General features: G+C 37.4%; 1 protein-coding gene across 3 annotated transcripts in view; it reads left to right on the top strand.

Annotated features, from left to right (window-relative positions):
• Nucleotides 1–18,602, top strand: part of LOC132832274 (ankyrin repeat and SAM domain-containing protein 6-like) — a 53,791-nt gene that overhangs the window by 13,458 nt on the left and 21,731 nt on the right. For all 3 annotated transcript variants that reach the window (XM_060850129.1, XM_060850126.1, XM_060850130.1), the window contains exons 4-10: nucleotides 1,099–1,205; nucleotides 3,060–3,205; nucleotides 6,799–7,024; nucleotides 9,727–9,776; nucleotides 13,946–14,149; nucleotides 14,775–14,952; nucleotides 18,419–18,588. In XM_060850129.1, the coding sequence (XP_060706112.1) occupies nucleotides 1,099–1,205; nucleotides 3,060–3,205; nucleotides 6,799–7,024; nucleotides 9,727–9,776; nucleotides 13,946–14,149; nucleotides 14,775–14,952; nucleotides 18,419–18,588 (1,081 nt within the window). The remainder of the gene's footprint in view (nucleotides 1–1,098; nucleotides 1,206–3,059; nucleotides 3,206–6,798; nucleotides 7,025–9,726; nucleotides 9,777–13,945; nucleotides 14,150–14,774; nucleotides 14,953–18,418; nucleotides 18,589–18,602) is intronic.

Raw genomic sequence — 18,602 nt, 5'->3', positions numbered from 1 at the left:
AGGCTATGAGCCAAGTGTTGGAATGTAGAACTAATTTAGGTTTAGAATAGTTTTTATGGGTTCGAGAGTTAGAAGGGCCTCTTCACAGTATGACTTAATGATTCTAATTAAGCTAAAACAGATAATTGCTTTTTTAAGAAGTTTTGAGTAAATGGAGCCTGTCCATTCCTTTTGGTTTTGTATTTATTCACTAGTCTTTGCCAGCCAGAAAAATTTAGCTTTTTGAATCACTAAATCCAAAACTGCTGTAGTTCTAGACCTTTTTGTATTTCAGTCCTGTGCTACCTCTGTACCACTTCAGCACTTGGTGTATTTTTGCATAGGTTTATTTTGTAGAGATTTGAGATAATTATTTCAAAAAAGATGTACAGCAATTTTTAAAATTATCTGGCACATATTGGACTAGAAGTTTGCCGGTTGGTCACACAGTCCACATGTCTATAACTGAATATGTAGATTGTAATTGATAATCAGTGTAAAAACACATACGATGCAATAGAAACAAAACCACAGGGATATACCCATCACTCTGTTGCTTTATTTACAGCATAAATCAGTTAAATAATAATGCAACCCAAAAGAACTGCTGATACTGTAAATCAGAGACAAAAATAGAAATTGCTGGAAAAGCTCAGCAGTTCTGGCATTATCTGTGGAGAGAGTCACAGTTAACGTTTTAGGTTGAGTAAAATATTAATTCTGATTCTCTGCACAGATGTTGCCAATCTACTAAGCCTTTCCAGCAACTTCTATTATTGTCTCAAATAATAATGCAACTTTGCCGTAAATAAAACTTAGCAGAAAGCCTTCTCACTTGCAGTCTGAACTGACTACTCGCACATTGTGGAGATTGCGATAATACAATAAACTTGTAGTATTTGTTGTAAATAATTTTTGGTTTATTGAGAGTACAGGTTCATAAGATTCTGCATCAAACTAACTTTGCTGTACTTTGAAGTTAGCCTTTGTAAAATCATAAGTTGCCTAGTTTAATGCTAAGAGAAAAAGATCTAGATTCCCTCCTTGGTTTCAGTATGGTTTGAGATGTTTGCAGAGTGATAATATAATGCAGTATAATATATAGTGTTTTGTCTTAAGGAGTAAAGATGTTGTGAAGTACTTGTTGAATCAAGGAGCAGATGTCAACCTCCGTGCCAAAAATGGAGTATCTGCATTTGATCTTGTAATGCTGCTAAATGATCCAGGTAAGTTGTGTAATGTAATTTAAGCTAGTAAGCAGTTGACATATAAGTAACCACTAATCCATGTTTTTGAATTTGAATACTTTTGTTATTGGTCTCACAATTAGTTAACTGCAACAACAGTTGTGACGGTTAGTAAACCATATTCAAAACTAAAAACTGAGCTGTGAATCATGAGCTAGATGTCCTTTCTTTTAAATGTATACTGAATTACAACTAGGGATGCAAAGTGCTAGTAGACAGCAAGAGGAAGAGAGAGTATTTGCAGTGCGAAGTCCTACTAAAATATGTTTTTAAGGATTTTGAAATGTAATGTTTAGGGACTTTTCAGTTGGCTACAGGGACTTTACTGGTGCTTAATTGGGTGAAACCAACCCTCTTATCAGTTTCAATCTGATTTCTAATAGACTTCAATAGTCTATTGACAAATAGTCTACCAACAAAGCAAATCTTGAAAAAGATGTGAATCATCATGTACTACAAAGTTTAACTCAAATGAGAGAGAGCCTTTACACTAGACAGGATGTTAAAGTTCAAGGGGTAAATGGAGTCAATATGCAAGTCAGCAATGACCCAGATGAGCAGCAGAGCAGACTTGGGACTGATTGGGCTACTGATGTTTCTATGTTACCATCAATTGAATGTTCAATACGAGAACTGTGTCTCAGTTGAAGCTATTATTCACCAGGATCTCTGCAAATTACAAAACAAATCTATAATTGTAAATCGAGCTCTAGATCTTTTGTCCTCCTTTTTTTTTACCTTTTTTGGATTTCATCATCAAGCCCTCAACTCTCAATGTGTCACTACATCATTAATAAGATGGTAAAGTCTTTCAATAATCTACTACTGTTTGTATAAGGAAATTTTGCAATGCATTCGAAAATGCTTGGGACAGGCACTCCAGCTCTTTACCATATGATCTAATTTAACATGGTTGGATATTGTCAGCCAGAGATTATAGTTGATAAGTTTGCCTCATTGTCAATTCAAGAGAGATGTGTTCTGAGTCTCTTGTCTACCTGTACACTTAACTTGGAGGTGGTCTATGTTTTGCAGATAAAATCCAGGATTTTGTTGTGCATTCACACAGCATGAGAACTATATGAAGCATTGGGTCAAAAGTCTTATGAAAGTCGCTGAAAGCAGTGTAAGTGTAGTGCAGAAAAACAGCATAGTTTCAAGAGGCTGAGGTGATAGGAGTGTTGGAGAGAATGGAATGTGTGGCACAATTTATTTTGTAATTTTTGATAGCATAGAGATTAATTAGAGCCTTCAAAAAATTTAGACTTGAAGTGATGAACCTGTAATGCACAGTTTGATTTTTCATAAGGTCTTCCTTTCCCATATCTGTTTAGTCACCTAGGCTGTTGCCTTCCACCTCCACAATAACATTTGTTGCTTGCCTTAATCCTTTGTCTATTGATGCCAAAACCATTAATTCTTCGGGCAATTAAGCTTCAAGCAACAGAACAAACCTACATATTTGAGCCATGTAGTCCATTACAGCATTATCATTGACTGAAAATCCAAGTTCAGACATAATATAATTTTTTTTTCATTCCTAGTTCCTCATTTTACAAATTTTTTTCAATCTTGGTTTCAAGAGCGGAGTTAAATATGCAAAAGCAGATTATTTTCTGCTTTAGTGGGAAAATTCTTTTGTGATTTGAAGCCGTGAGAGCATTGATTGTTTCTCAGGTGGTTTATTCTTTTGGCTTCTTTTAGTAAAATGTAGAAATGCCTGTGCCTCCTCACTTTTTCTGTAGAAGGCTAGAGTTGCTTTGGCAGTCTTTTACTGAAAATAATTAAAAACAATGCCTGTAAAATTTCTTGACTTTTTTTACTCCCAATTAGATACAGAACTTGTGCGACTTCTGGCATCAGTCTGTATGCAACTAGATAAAGAGAAGAACAAACAAAAATCCAAGACAGTGCCTCGCTCAAAAAGTAAAACATCATTAATGATTCCTGTACCCCCAGAAGACAAAGGGGGATTAAAGGTATAATCACTTTTGATCTGCGTAAGTTTTATTTTGTGATGATGTTAACTTCTGAATTTTAGAAAGAAACTTTCCCTAACTTGGCTGATTCTTTCACTAGCCAAACAGGATAATGGTCTTTTCTTCCTTTGCTGGTACAGTTGTTGTGACACAGAATTGATAATGTTTTATTCATACTGCATTTTATATAAGTTATTGAAAGTTTATGACACTGAAATAGCTACTTGGTTCATTGCATTTTTGATGATGGACAAATGAGCCATCCAGCTTAATCCCACGTTTCAGTCTTGAGTTTGTGGCCTTGCAGATTACACCACTTGAGGTGCATATCCTTTTTAAATGAATTGAGAGTTTCTGTCTCTAGTATCCTTTTCAGACAGAGTTCCAGGTCTCTACCACCCTCTGGGTGGAAAAAGCCTTTAATCTTTCAACCAATTACTTTAAATCTGTGCCCTTTAGTCAGTTATTTCACTGCTACGGTAAATAGGCATCTCCTATATGCTCAATGCAAGGCCCTCACACGTTTTTACTTTAGTCTGTTGCAAGTAGACCAGTTCCAGTCTATCCAATCTTTGTCCAAAGCTGCAATTTTCCAGTCCTGGTAACATCTGCGTAAATCTTCTTTGTGCACAATTACATCTTTTCAATAATTAGGTAACCAGATGTGCATACAACTACCAGAGGTTGTAGCCTAACACAAGATTTGTGTGCTTCTAGCACACCCTCCCTGCTGTGACTATCTATACCTCTGATAATAAAGGATTCCATACATCATCTTGACCACCTCAACCTGTTCTGCTGTCATCAGGAATCTGTAGATATTCATTCCAAGATTCCTCACTACCTCTTGTAATGTCTTATTAACTTTGTGTACTATTGCTTTATTAATTTCCCAAATGCAAGACCTCACTCCTCTGAGGAAAAAGAATAGGGCACTTGGCCTTTAACAAAATTATAATCTTGTTGATACCTGGGTATCTCCGATAATCTTTCATTCCCGTGACAATCAAATATATGCTAAATGATTCTGCATCCAGTTCCTTTGTGAGGAAAAGGAAAACTCAGAACCTTTTTTCCCTCATCTCAGTTCTAACTGGACAATCCTTATTTTGATACTATGGCCCCTAGTTCTAGATTCTCCCAAATGAGAGAATACCCTTTTCCACATCCAGTTGGTCAAATTCCCTCAGGATCATCTTTGTTTCAATTAAGTCACCTCTGACTCTTCTAAACTCCAGAAGTCCAGTCTGTCCAGTCTTTCCTGATAATGAAGTGCACGCATTACAAATGTTGTAGTAAACGTTCTCTGAGGTACTTCAAACACATTTAATATTCTTCCATAAGTATAGTGTTCAACTCTGTTTTCAACTTTTCTTCTCATGTGACCAGTTCTAGTCTCCAACAGTATTACAGTATTATTTATTATAAAAATCAAACTTGCTACAAGTGCACTGTGTGATATAATACACTGTTCTGCTAATGTGGAATTCTCATTGTATTGGTCTGATCCTTTATGATCAAAATCTAATGATGCTGAATAGTCAGTCCAGCCAAATGTTAGCGATAATTGCTGTTTCTGAGAGGTTTGCAGGTTGACATCGTCATACAAATCACTTGGTCAGGTCAAATTTATAAGCTGAGAAGAATTGATTGAGAATGAAAAGCTTTACCTTCCTCCATTTTCATACATTGTAGGACGCAAGTTGTTTATGGGTAATTTCTTTATCTATCCAGTTGTGATTTTGTCCACCTCTAGTAACGCCAAGAAACCATTATTGAAGATAACCAGATTACTTTTGAACAAGTTATAAAGTGTTTTTTTTCAATAATATCCAAAATAGCTTGGGAGGCAGTTAATTGTATACAAGATGCTGTTTCTTTTTGAAATTTGTTAATATAGCTATGTATTTAAGTTTGTAAAAATGTCTTTTGATATCTTAGTGGCTCTTGTCAGCCTTTCAAAGGGTGACTTGCATTTTTAAAGCTGTTTTCAAAACCCCAGTACATTCCAAAGCACTTTACAGCCAGTAAGCCGATTATGAGTATATTCACTGTTGTAATGCAGGAAATACAACTGCCAACTTTGTCCATTAAGCCTCCACAAACCGGAGCAGTAATCACTTTTTTAAAAATGATTTATACTTGATTTAGGTCTTATCCTGAAAAATGCACCCTGCTTTATAGTTTCTGTTACACTGTCACTTGCTTCCCATTCCCTGACCTGCTACTATGGATAAAAGAATAGTGTGGTCACCTCTAGTGTCTAACAAGACCAGCTTTTATTTCTCTGCACGGGTAAGGATTATATTATTGGTTCTTGGCGAAAATGTATAAAACTTATCTCTCAAACTTCTTTCCAAATCTTTTCATTTGCTAGATGCATCTTTCTTCCAAGTCAGCATACAAATGAAAAAACATTGCATTATTTAGCCAAAACAAAATCATAATGCTTGAATGAAAAAGACCATCCAAGTCAGTAATTTACTAAAAGGAAACCCAGTGAAAATCCGTTTGAACATTTAGTAGACAGATTGGTTACTGCTAGAAGCTATACAGACAACAACAAATCATATTCCGTAATCTGGACCAAGCAGTGACAACTAAACAAGTCAATCAAATTGCTCAAATAATTCATAATTGTCAACTGTCATTTTATTCAGCACTCTGTTTATACAGCTAGCAATAACTTGCATAATAGTATAAGCAGGCAAAAGTGAGGACTGCAGATGCTGGAGATCAGAGCTAAAAATGTGTTGCTGGAAAAGCGCAGCAAGTCAGGCAGCATCCAAGGAGCAGGAGAATCGACGTTTCGGGCATGAGCCCTTCTTCAGGAATGAGGAAAGTGTGTCCAGCAGGCTAAGATGAAAGGTAGGGAGGAGGGACTTGGGGGAGGGGCGTTGGAAATGCGATAGGTGGAAGGAGGTCAAGGTGAGGGTGATAGGCCAGAATGGGGGTGGGGACCCACTCCGGCCTATCACCCTCACCTTGACCTCCTTCCACCTATTGCATTTCCAACGCCCCTCCCCCAAGTCCCTCCTCCTACCTTTTATCTTAGCCTGCTGGACACACTTTCCACATTCCTGAAGAAGGGCTCATGCCCGAAACGTCGATTCTCCTGCTCCTTGGATGCTGCCTGACTTGCTGCGCTTTTCCAGCAACACATTTTTAGCTCTAATAGTATAAGCACAAAACCTAATTCAGAATTCAATCCTTAACCAAGGCATCCTCTTAACTTGTGCCTTGGCCCGAGTTGAAAATTTAAGGTGGTGCTGCAGATTTCTGTATTGCAAGTTGTAATTATTGATGTGGAGTTTCTGTTCAAGCAACTGGCATCCAAAATTTGCTGGTAGTTGAACCTGTTCTGTTGAGTAAATTTGGCACGAAATCAAATGCAAAATCTCTATGAATCAGTACAGTAGTAAACTGTTGTGATTGGGACTAGAATACAATGTGCCAGCATTATGCAATGACAAATTTGCAAAAAGGTTTTTTGAAAACTAATTTATCCGCAACTGCATAATTCAATTCGGCGTTGATGCCTTTGGTCTTGCTTCCTGATTACTTTAAATAATTGTTTTCTTAATTTTTTGTAGTCTTGGTGGAACAGAATGTCCAACAGATTTCGAAAACTGAAGCTAACTAGGACACTCAGACATGGCTTTTCCACAAATCGGCTTGCTCCTTTTCTAGATGAAGCTGAAGTAGGATTGGATGCAACAATGAAAGCTAGTCTGAAGGATGACTGCAATCATTCGGCAGTGATCATGTCTACAACTAATACTGATCACTCGGTTTGGGCATCAAAAAGAAAGGATGGTGGTAAGGAAATGTGTTTTTCATGATCATAGAATCCCTACAGCATGGAAATAGGCCATTTGGCCCAACAAGCCCACACTGACCCTCTGAAGAGTAACTTAGCCAGACCCATTCCCCTACCCTAAAAACTTTACATTTACCCCTGACTAATGGATGTAACCTACACAAATCTGAACACTGTGCAATTTAGCATTGCCAGTTCACCTAATGATGCACCTTTATTTTCAGGTAACATAAATACAATAAAGCCTGCAAAGTCAATCAAAGGTTTCTCAAATTTTGCACTTGCAGTCAGTCTGTAGTTGATTGTAACTAATGATACAATGGTCTTAAAGCTGCTAAAAGTTACATTCCTACACCATGAGCTGCTTAGGGATACCTATTAATGAAAATCATGTTTTTTATCTTATTGAAGGGGTGCATAAATCTCTCAAGTTCTTCCAAAACAATTTGTTTTTAACTTGAGGTGAGTTATGTGTGGAGGTACTTGCCTAGTATTGAATCACGTAATATGAATTGAATTGGAACAGGATGGTATCTTGAAAGAAAGCTATTTGGAAATATGTTGAGAAGTTGGATAAATGTGATTGATGAAAAAAATTTTTGACTCCATTTACTCTCTCCTATTCTATTTACCTTGATTCCTACTCCCAGAATGCTTATTAATTTTTGTTTTGGAGCTGTTGCCCAAAATGCAGAAAGATGCTGAATGAGTACAAGAACATGTTTCATGCATTACTTCACCACTGAGACTTGGGTTTGAATCTGTCTCATCTAGCTGGTAGAATAATAGTTCTCACCCAAATATTGAGCAGAAGTAGGCCAAAGAGCTCCTTGAGACAAAAAAAAAATCTCCTGATGCTGGAATCCAGAATAGACAAGCAAGGGCTGGTTTTGACTCTACTTTCCTGGCTGTTCCCCATGACTCTTAAGTCCACTGTTCAAAACTCTGTTTTAGCCTTAATTAAATTCAGTTACCTGGCCTCCACTGCTGTGGGATAGAATTCTGAAGGTTCCTGATGTTGAGAAAAGAAACTCTTCATTAGAGTCAGAGCTATACGGCATGGAAACAGACCCTTTGGTCCAACTTGTCCATGCCGACCATGTGTCCTTAATTAATCTAGTCCCATTTGCCAGCATTTGGCCCATATCCCCCTCAAGTGCTTCCTATTCATATATTCATCCAGATGCCTTTTAAATGTTGGATATGTATGAGCCTCCACCACTTCCTCTGGCAGCTCATTCCATATACGCACCATTCTCTGCATGAAAATGTTGCTCCATAGGTCCCTTTTAAACATTTCCCCTCTCACCTTAAACCTATGTCCTTTAGTTTTCGACTCACTCACCATGGGGGAAAGACCTTGTTTATTCATCCTATCCATGCCCCTCGTGATCCTATAAAGCTGTATAAGGCCACATTCCACGGAAAATAGCTTCAGTCTATCCAGCCTCTCCCTGTTGCTCAAATCCTCCCACGCTGGCAACATTCTTTTAAATTATGTTTGAATCCTTTCAAGTTTCACAACATCCTTCCTTTGGCAGAGAGACCAGAATTGAATGCAGTATTCCAAAAGTGTCCTAACCAATGTCCTGTACAGCTACAACTTGACCTCCCAACTCCTATACTCACTGCACTGACCAGCAAAGGCAAGCATAGCAAACGTTGCCTTCACTTATCCTATCTACCTACATTTCTGCTTTCAAGGAACTATGAACTTGGACTCCAAGGTCTCTTTGTTCAACAACTCTTGCCAGGACCTTACCATTAAGTGTATAAGTCCTGCCTTGGTTTGTCTTTCCAAAATGCAGTACCTCACATTTATCTAAATTAAACTCCATCTGCCATTCCTTGGTCCATTTGACTATCTGATCAAGGTCTCATTGAACACTGAGATAATGTTCCTGGCTACTCCCTACGCCTCCAATTTTGGTGTCATCTGTAAACTTACTGACCATACCTACTATGTTCACATCCAAGTCACTTATATAAATGATGAAAAGCAGTGGACCTGACACTGATCCTTGTGGCAGATCACTCATCACACGCGTCCAGTCTGAAAAGTAACCCTCCACCGCCACCCTCTGTTTCTGAATTTGGAACCAGTTCTGTACCCAAACGGCAGATTCTCCCTGTAATTCATGTGATCTAACCTTGCCATCTAGTCTATCATGAGGAACCTTGTCATCTGCCTTAAATAGGTGACTATTATTTAAGAAACTGTGCCTTACTTTAGATTCTCATATGAGTCGAACCATCCTCTTGTCAGGCCAAAACCCACTCTTTCCAAAACACTCAAATCTATAGAGAAATCTGTATAGCATACAGTTCTTTCAATGTCCTGCTAACATGTATCCCATCACCACCACCATGAATACATGTTAACTGATAACTTACCTCATTGATGGTTGAGGGTGTCCTGCTTTGTTGAGGTGTGATTTGTAGGTTTCACAATGTTTCGTCAAGTCTGGCACTCCTGAAATGATTTGATATTCAGGGATGACCTTGGTAATGTAAATAATTTGTTTCCTTCCTGCTAGACAGGTAAACCACTGGTTCAATGAAACCGCTACTTGAAACAATCATTCATTGTCAGTGTTTTAAACTAGCCAGTGTGATTAGACCAAGCTTATCTTTCTTGAGTGCTAAATCTAAACAGTGCAACGTGTGTGTATTTATTATTTAATTTTAATTTACTTTATAGAACTTGATCAAACAATTGGAGGAAAAGGCGATGTTCTTCTCACAACTATGGTAGGTTGTGAATTCGCATCACTGCTAAACATTCTTTCAGGTAGTCTTAGGTTGGTGAAATTGTATTTGAATTTTTCAAGGATTATATTTGTTGCTGAGCCCACTACATTTGTGTGCGTTATAAGAATAGAAATAAAGGACTGTCTTCCAGAAAATAGTTAACAATTTGGATGATGCCTTTTTCACTTCACTTGTGGAAGGTGGGGTCGCTGACTGGCGAGTACTTCTTGCCTGTCCTTAGTTGTCCTTGAGAAGGTTTGACAGTGAGTTGCTTTCTTGAACTGCTGCGTTCATGTTCTGTAAGTAGACCCACGATGCCCTTAGGGAGGGATTTCCAGGATTTTGGCGATATATTTCCAATCCCAGATGGGGAGTGGCTTGGAAGGAGAACCTTCGGCAGTTGGTAGTGTTCCCATGTATATGCTGCCCATATCCTTCCAGATGGAAATGGTCATGAGTTTAGAAGGTGCTGTTTGAGGATCTTTGGTGAATTTCTGCAGTGCTTCTTGTAGGTAGCACACATTGGTAGGAGTGGATGCATGTGAAAGTAATCAAGCAGGCTGCTTTGTCCCATGTGGTGTCAAGCTTCTTGAGTGTTATTGAAGCTGCACTCCTTCAGGAAAGGAGACAGTATTTCATCACACTCCTGACTTTGTGTCTTGCAAATTGTGGACAGGCTTTGGGGTGTCAGGAGATGAGTTACACACACAATATTCCTAGCTTTTGACCTGCTCTTGTAGCCACTATATTTATATTGAGTTTAGTTGAGTTCTGATCAATGGTAAACTGCAGAATATTGATTGTGGGGGAACTCTGTGACAGTAGTGTCTCTGAATTATATGTGGCATGAATGTTACTTCCACTTGTTAGACCAAGCCCAAATATTTGTCCAGGCATTGTTGTATCTGAACATGGACTGCTTCAGTAGTTGAGGAGTTGGGAGTTGCGAACAGTGTAGAACATCATGCAGTCATCGGTGAATGTCCTCACTTCTGATTTTATGATGGAGGGATTGACATTGGTGAGGCAGCTGAAGGTAATTGAGCCAAGGACCCTACCCTGAGGTGCTCCTGTAGAGATGCCTTGGAGCTGAGATGACTGACCGCCAACAACCACAACTATCTTCCAACTGTAACTTGTAATTGGCAAGTAAATGAAGTTTTTCCAAATTCCTAGTTTGATTTGGAGTGATTAATACATCTATAAGTTATCATGGAGGCTTCATATTTAACTTTTTTGAGGACTTCAGTTTTGAAGGATTATTGGAAAAGTGATTGATTTCCAACTGTGGTGATACATGAAATTTTTTAAGTAAGTGAACAAAAGGACACGTTAAAACTTAAAAAAAATATTTATAGGCATTCATATGACTTGAACTAATTAGTTGAACTTGCTTTTAAAAATCACCTGCCTGGCCTCTTGCTATTTTGTTTGAAGTGTTTGGTTTGCTTGTAGATTTGTTTGTTTGTGTTTCAGTAGGGACAGGGAAAAGCCTATTGAACAGTTGTGAACTAGGTTTCAGTAGGTTTAGTTGTTGATGAGTTTCATCGAGGGCCGAAGTGCCTGTACTGCACTGTAATGTTCTAGAAGTGTGTCTGAAAGACTCTTGGGTATAGTTTCCTGAGCAACCTGGTCTGCCACAATTCCCATTGGCATGACTAGTGGCCTGTCTGTATGGCTGATTGCTGGATCAGCAGCCATCTGAACATTTCATATCTTGCCTTTACTCTCTCCAGGGATTAACTGTTGTTCAGCCGAATTGTTTTTTTCCCCTTCAAAGTGAATTTATGCAGACAAATCTTTGTTTGTTTGTTTGTGTGTGTGTTTGGGTTATTTAGAGCAGAAACATTATATTTTTTGCATTTCAGTTTGTGGGTTGAACAGTGTGTTTTGATTCTTTGAATCAGTTTGTTTGCCTTGTAATTACTTTATAATCTATAGAAAGCATATGATTAGACATATCAGGAACTGTGTAAAACAAGTTATTGAGTTTGAGATGGTGGAGTCTTCCAATTTTTCTTCCTTAACTCATTCATGGCATGTGGATGTTATTGATTCGGCCAACGCTTATTGCCCAGAGGACAGTTAAGAGTCAGTCACATTGTTGTGAGTTTGAGGTCACATGTAGGCCATGCAAACAAAGAAGATAGGAAGGGAAATAAACCATTTAACCCCTTGAATCTGCTCTGCCATTCAATATGATAATGGCTGATCATTGAGCTCTATATACTTCTCCCACCCTTCTCCCATATCCTTTGATCCCTTTGGCTACAAGAGCTATAACTACCTCCTTTTTGAAAAACACAAATGCTTTGACCTCCAACCAGTTTGTGTGGTAGTGAGTTACAGTCTCACCGGTCTTGGTGAAGAAATTTATACTTTTCTTAGTCCTCCAGGTTTACGCCTTGTTCTTAAATTATGACCCTAATTCTGGACTCTCCCATAATAATTTTTGCATCCTACTCTATCGAGTCCTGTTAGAATTTTATAGTTTCTATGAGATCCCCCACATTCTTTTAAATTCCAGAGAATGCAATACTAAACAACTCCAATCTGTCATCATGTGTCAGGCCTGTTCTCCTAGAAATCGATTTTCTAAACATTTATTTCATTCCGATTTATAGCAAGAATGCCCTTTCTTAGATAAGGAGACTAAAGCTGCGCGTAGTTCTCCAGGTGTGGTCTCACCAATGCCCTGTATAATTGCAGTAAGAGATCTTTGTTTTTGTACTCTAATTCTATAAGGGCCAATACATAATTTGCCGCCTTTACTGCCTGCCGCACCTATTCACTTTCAGCAACTGGTGTGCGAGAACACTAGGTCTTGTTGAACATTTTTCTCTCTCAACTTACAACCATTCAAATAATAGCCTTCCTATTTTTACTGTCAAAGTGGGTAATATAAGCATCTCTGCAGCCTGTTCACGGCTCACCCTTCCATCCAACATTGTGTCATCTGCAAATTTTGAGATATTACCTTACGTTCCCTCATGTAGATCAATAACGTAAAATGTGAATAGCTGGGATCCTAGTAATGATCCCTGCAGTACCCCATTAGTCATTCCTTGCCATTCAGAAAAATACCTATTATTCATGCTCTTTGTTACTTGTTTGCTAACCAATTTTCTATGGCTCGACTAGGTAAGGACAGCAAATTTCCTTCCTTAATGGAAGTTAGTGAACCAAATCGTATTTCCAAGGATCAGCCATTAGATTAGCCTTTTAGTTCCACATTTTTATTGATTCGAACCCATATCCTCAGCATTAGCTTGGGTTTCTGGATTACTAGGCCAGTGGCATTACCAGAAAGGCCACCGCCTCCCGTTTGGTAATAACAAGGTAGAATAACTTGTAGTTTTTTTTCCCCCGCATCAAATGGCTGTGCTGTATGGTAGCACCGGCTACAAAAATTCATGATCCTGCTCCCTAAGATGTTTCTTTGTCCCATCTCTCAAGATTTCCCGTGCAGTATTGTTTTTGTTTATAACTACTTTAGTCCTTCCTGTGGATTTTCCATGAGATTGTCTCTACAAGGTTTCAATGCCATACATAATACAACCACATCTGAAAAAGGGTCTCTACTTGATTAGCAAAATTGAATTTATATTAAGCATGTGATTTCTTAATCTTAAAAAAAACATAATTTGTCACTGAGATCAGAAAGAGAAAAGTTAATGATTCAGGAACTTGTGATTGATAATCAAGCCAATATTTAAATTCCTGCAGTTTTTAGTTAAAATTGATAGGATATAAGAAATTCCACAGATTTGAGCTATTGGGGTGAATATTGTAGCGAAGTGTGAGACTGTCGTGAGTCTTCATTTTTAACATGGTGGGAAAGGTATGAAGTGAAAAAACATGCACTACAAGAATTGAAAACTGACTGAAAAGAAAATTTGAACAAGTGAACAGATTTTCCTAAAGCACTGCTGCACTTGGTCCTTGAAAGGAGATTTTGTTTTGATTAAGTTTACCAAAACTGAATTTCCATAATTGCTGTTTGGTAAATGCATTGTTCTCAAGGAGACACATTATATTATGGACCAGGTGTTTCTGCATGTATTTTCAGTGTAGTAACTGTTTTTAAAAAAAACAACGTTCCCTGTCCACTTCAGAAGGACTTCTAAAATCTATAGTTGTGCTGTGTTTAAGAAATTCCTCTATTACAGTTGAGAAATGGTGCACCATTCACTCGTCTTCCAAGTGACAAGTTGAAAGCAGTTATTCCTCCATTTTTGCCTCCGTCCAACTTTGAACTATGGAGCTGTGACAGGACACGAATAAACAAAGAGGGCAAATTGGATCATATTGGGCTATCTGTACCACGTCGCCTTGCAAAACCCAATTTCAACGGCAGTGGAAACTCTGACATTGTAAGCTTCTTTTTGTTTTATTGCATTGTAACGCATTTATCTTTTGGGATAAGTAGGAGAAATGGAAATTGCTACAAACTTAAGTAGATGGGAATAATGCAATGTAAAATTGATTTATTGGAAGTACCCTAAGTGAGGACAAATTACACTTCGAGGACAAAAAATTCACTTTGCAGGGCTCGTCAATTAAAGGATCATTGAAAAGTCAAGGTGGAATTTGTTGACTCCAGCATGTGGAATACAATGATTTGTCAAGAAATTGTGTGAAATGACTTATTCCATTTGAGTGTTATTTTGAAATCTAAAATGACTGATGGAAGTGAATTCCAGTTATTACTTCAGATTTTCTGAACAAATTGAAATTTTGTTGCATGTGCAAATATTTCTAATTTGCTATATTTTGGCTTATTGATTCTCAATCAAGTTTCACGGTAAAGCCTTAGAGTAATACCAGATATACTAAACAGAATTTCTGTTATCTTCATGAGGTTTAATTTTCTTGCATGGATGCCATAACAAATGGCGAATGTGAATTGGATTTTATTTGAACTGAATTTTGAAATAAGTAAAAATGTGTACTGTAACTGTTAAAACATTTGGTTTGGTTTACTATTATTTATTTCAGACTTCTGTGAGCAGAATGGGCAGATCTGTTAAACTTCCTCCTATTACAAATCTTCCGAGGTGCCCAGCTTCTCCACCAAACTCGGGACATTTCAGTTATTCTCCACATTCCTCTGGTGGATCTAATGGAGTGGTTGGCATCAGTAGACATTGCATCAGTGAACCACATAGCCGCTCAGGTCTGTGGAATATTCTTGTCAACTTCTGTTAAAAGCAGATTTTTCTTTTACATTTGAGTGCCTTCTAGTGTTCAATGTAGATAACTAGTTTGATCGGATTAAGTTGCCTCCAGCAATTGGAATTCTGCACTTGTTCTTTTGTGTTCAACAGCTGTCAGTTGGAGTCAATTTTTGTAATTGTTGTCCAGGGCAACATTTTTTAACCAATGAAATCAGGAACTGTTGCAGCCCAGAAATCACCTTGGACTTCTCTGACCTTCCCCATAGCTCTTGCCAATGATATTGGATCTTTTTTCCACTGCTTTGTTTCCCAGTGGACATATCTTAATTATTTAATCTCTGTAAAATCATTTTGAAGTTTTGAGCAGATGTATTAAATTACTTCAAATGTTCTGCTGTAAGAACAATCCCAGCTTTTGTATATATGTTGCTGCTGGAAATGATTTTTTTTTTGTAGCACTCCTACATCCGCTGGCTGACATTTCTAATTTTACTGTGCAAAATAAGTAGTATTAAGCTAACCGTGTTATAGTGTGCTTTTCAAAAATATAGGTTTTGAGATTCCATTGTGATCTAGTTATTTAGAAGAGCCATTTAACTGTAGTTATCACACAGTACATTCTGACATTTTGAAAAAGAAATTTAATTAGAAAAATGTTGTAAACACAATCATGAAGACATTTGGAATTGTTTAAATGTACAATGACTAATTTCTGATTAGTGACTTAATTCCACTGTTAACCTCAACCAAAGAATTAGTTGTATTCATTTCAAAAGTCTTTAAAACCATTAATCCACTATACTCAGTTCATTCTTCATTCCAATTTGTTTAATTCAAAACATTTGATTCTATTTATTTAAGCACTAAATCACTTATTTATGCATCCTCCTTTGAATAACTGATTTTAGTGCAATTTTGAATTATTAGAGGTAGTCTACAGTTTAAATGATCCACATCTAGTTTAAAAGAGAGAATTTTCAAATAATGCACCGTTGAGTAAGTTACAAAGCAGTAATTCAATTTGAATTTTGAAGGCCTTCCATGAGAGATATTGTAATTTTTAGTTGACATTCAACATGCACTGCAGAATCATGCTGGATATCTACAATATGAATGAACAAAAGTGCAATTGGAAATGTCTCCCAACATGTTTTAGAGATTGTGGGTAAAAAGCCCAGAACCCATCTCTTCCAGAAGAATGAAACATCATTGCACTTGTCAGTTTTGAAACTTTTCTGAGATGTTAAAGCCAACTAAGTGGATTCAATGCATGAAAACATATGAAGCCTTTGCATTCCATATGTGGCATTCTTGTTAGAATAATGCAGTAAACTGGAGCTTTGATAGATATTTCTAAAGCCATTAGAGAATAGGACAGGGTACTGTTCCCACTGGTAGAGTGGTCAATAATGTAAATATTATTCAAACATTTGCTTGGTAGTACAGAACTTGAATATTGCCATTACCACAGAGTTAATGTATTTGAATGAATAAAACACCTGAGTTTTATGGAATTTGACTTTGAATTCTTGATGTCCAAGATGGTTTAGCAGAACTAGTGGCTCAATTAATTTAGTGAGTTCTTGGATATGTGGATTATCAGATTGCAGAATGTCAAATGTAAGGTAATTAACAGGAATATGTGAGGGGGACAGGGGAAACATAGACAAGTTCTTCTGTTTCAAGAGAGAAATTTTAGAGTTATTTAAGGAAAGCTGGTGTAATATCTATATTGATACAAGCTGCTGAGATTTGGCTTACATTTGTTAAGGGAAAGTCCTAACAAACCAATTTAATATATTATAATGTGCTAACATGTAGATTGAGGCAGCTGCATACGTAGTCACTTGCATTTTGTATAATCTTTGAGGCATGTCATGCAGATCTTTGGAACAGATAGATAAGTAGAAGAAAGGAGCCGAAAACACACATTGTGGGTTTGCTGGATCAAAATGAAAAGATGTAGGTACAATTTCATGAAACTGACTGAAAAAGCTGGTGTGGTAAATCATGCCTAACATTGAAGGGATAACTTATCACAGTTATGTGAATATTTTGTGTTAGTCTTAGAGTTGTTTTATTGTATTGAAATTAAGGGAATATGATAAATCTTAGCAGGAACTTCTGGCAGAGCTGGGAGTTCTAATTGTTTTCTTCTTCTTGTTAAGATGAGAGGAAGAAGAATGTGCAGCTGAGGCAGGTACAAAAATAGACTAAAATCTATTAACCCTGTACTTGATGTTTATGGAGGTAATTGATTATAGAAAACCAGGATTGTGAGGTCATTAAAATTAATGAAGCTCGGAAGAAGAGTCAGTTAGTGACTTCTGATGTGATGAAGTGTATCTGAACAAGTTGTGAGCATAAACTGTTGAAGGATAAATATTTTAGTATATTGAAGGAGCGCTCAAATTTGTTTGAGGTTGAAGATGTGTACTGTACCTTTGAGAGAGTGAATATTGTTCTGAACTGAGAGTTTATAAGGACCTGAATATGAATAGATGACAGTCCCATAGTGTACTTGAAAATAGGTAACATTTAGCTGTGAAATGGATATGGAGTTGTTTGCTATTTTGACAACAATCTGAATTTAACCAATCAGCTTAAATTATGTCCCAGGATACTAAAACCCAATCGAGTTTGAATTTACTGTTTTGCCAATGAGATGATCCAAAGTTGGGGATGTAAAAATGCGGACATTTTAAAAATTGCAGAGACAACAACTGCCATTGAGAGAGACCCAAGTAACTAGGAACACTGTTCATTAAAGGTACCTTTTCATGTGAAACAAATTTGCAGTAAAAAGAAATACGACAACCCAGGGAGATCTTAAGCTGGAAGAAGACAGACACTAAAGACAACAGCGGCTGTGTGGTTTTGAAATTAAGTTGATGTAATTTCAATAAGTATCTTATTGGGACAGCATATTGTTATCAAATTGAAGGCAGGTAATAAGCAGTTGTTTAATAGTTGTTGTTTAATGTTCATTTTTAGAGCTAAAAAAAATTGATGTTAGTCTCTTTAAATGGTATTTGGGAGTTCTCTGTACACTTACATTTTAACAGATTTAATTGAGGTGAGCTTTTCTGGGTGTTTGGTTTAATTAACTGGAGTTCTCCACTGTCGTAACATGTGTCTTTTTAAGACATATTGGACTAACTTGTCAGGCCCTCTTGTGAGGACAGCGGTTAGAATGACTGTAGCCTTTTGCTTGGGAGCATGGGAAAAAATAAAAAAACGGACTACCAGGGCTATGTTTGTACCATCATTAAACTGCTAGAAGTTAGGTGGATAGGACAGTGGGTGCTCACCATTGTCTTTCCTCAACCTGCTCTGCATGGCTTTCTTTGCTGCATGCTTGATATTTGGAATTAGTCGAGACACCCCTATGACCTTCAACTTGGTGACCGTCTCTTATCAGCAGTGTAAGAATATAACTGTGAAATTGTGTTTTTAAATTTGCAGGAGGAAATTCAGATAATGTCTTGTCACAAATTGCTGCCCAAAGACGAAAAGCAGCAGGCTTGCCTGAACTAAAAACAACCAGGTCTGAGATTTTGCCTCACCCAACCTCAATCGAAACTAGCCTTCCTGAACTGCCAGTCTCACCAACTGAGAGTAACTGCATTATACAGGTATCTATTTTCTA

Source organism: Hemiscyllium ocellatum, chromosome 34 (assembly GCF_020745735.1).
Source record: "Hemiscyllium ocellatum isolate sHemOce1 chromosome 34, sHemOce1.pat.X.cur, whole genome shotgun sequence".
NCBI lineage: Eukaryota > Metazoa > Chordata > Chondrichthyes > Orectolobiformes > Hemiscylliidae > Hemiscyllium > Hemiscyllium ocellatum.
This window is presented reverse-complemented; position numbering and strand designations above follow the sequence as displayed.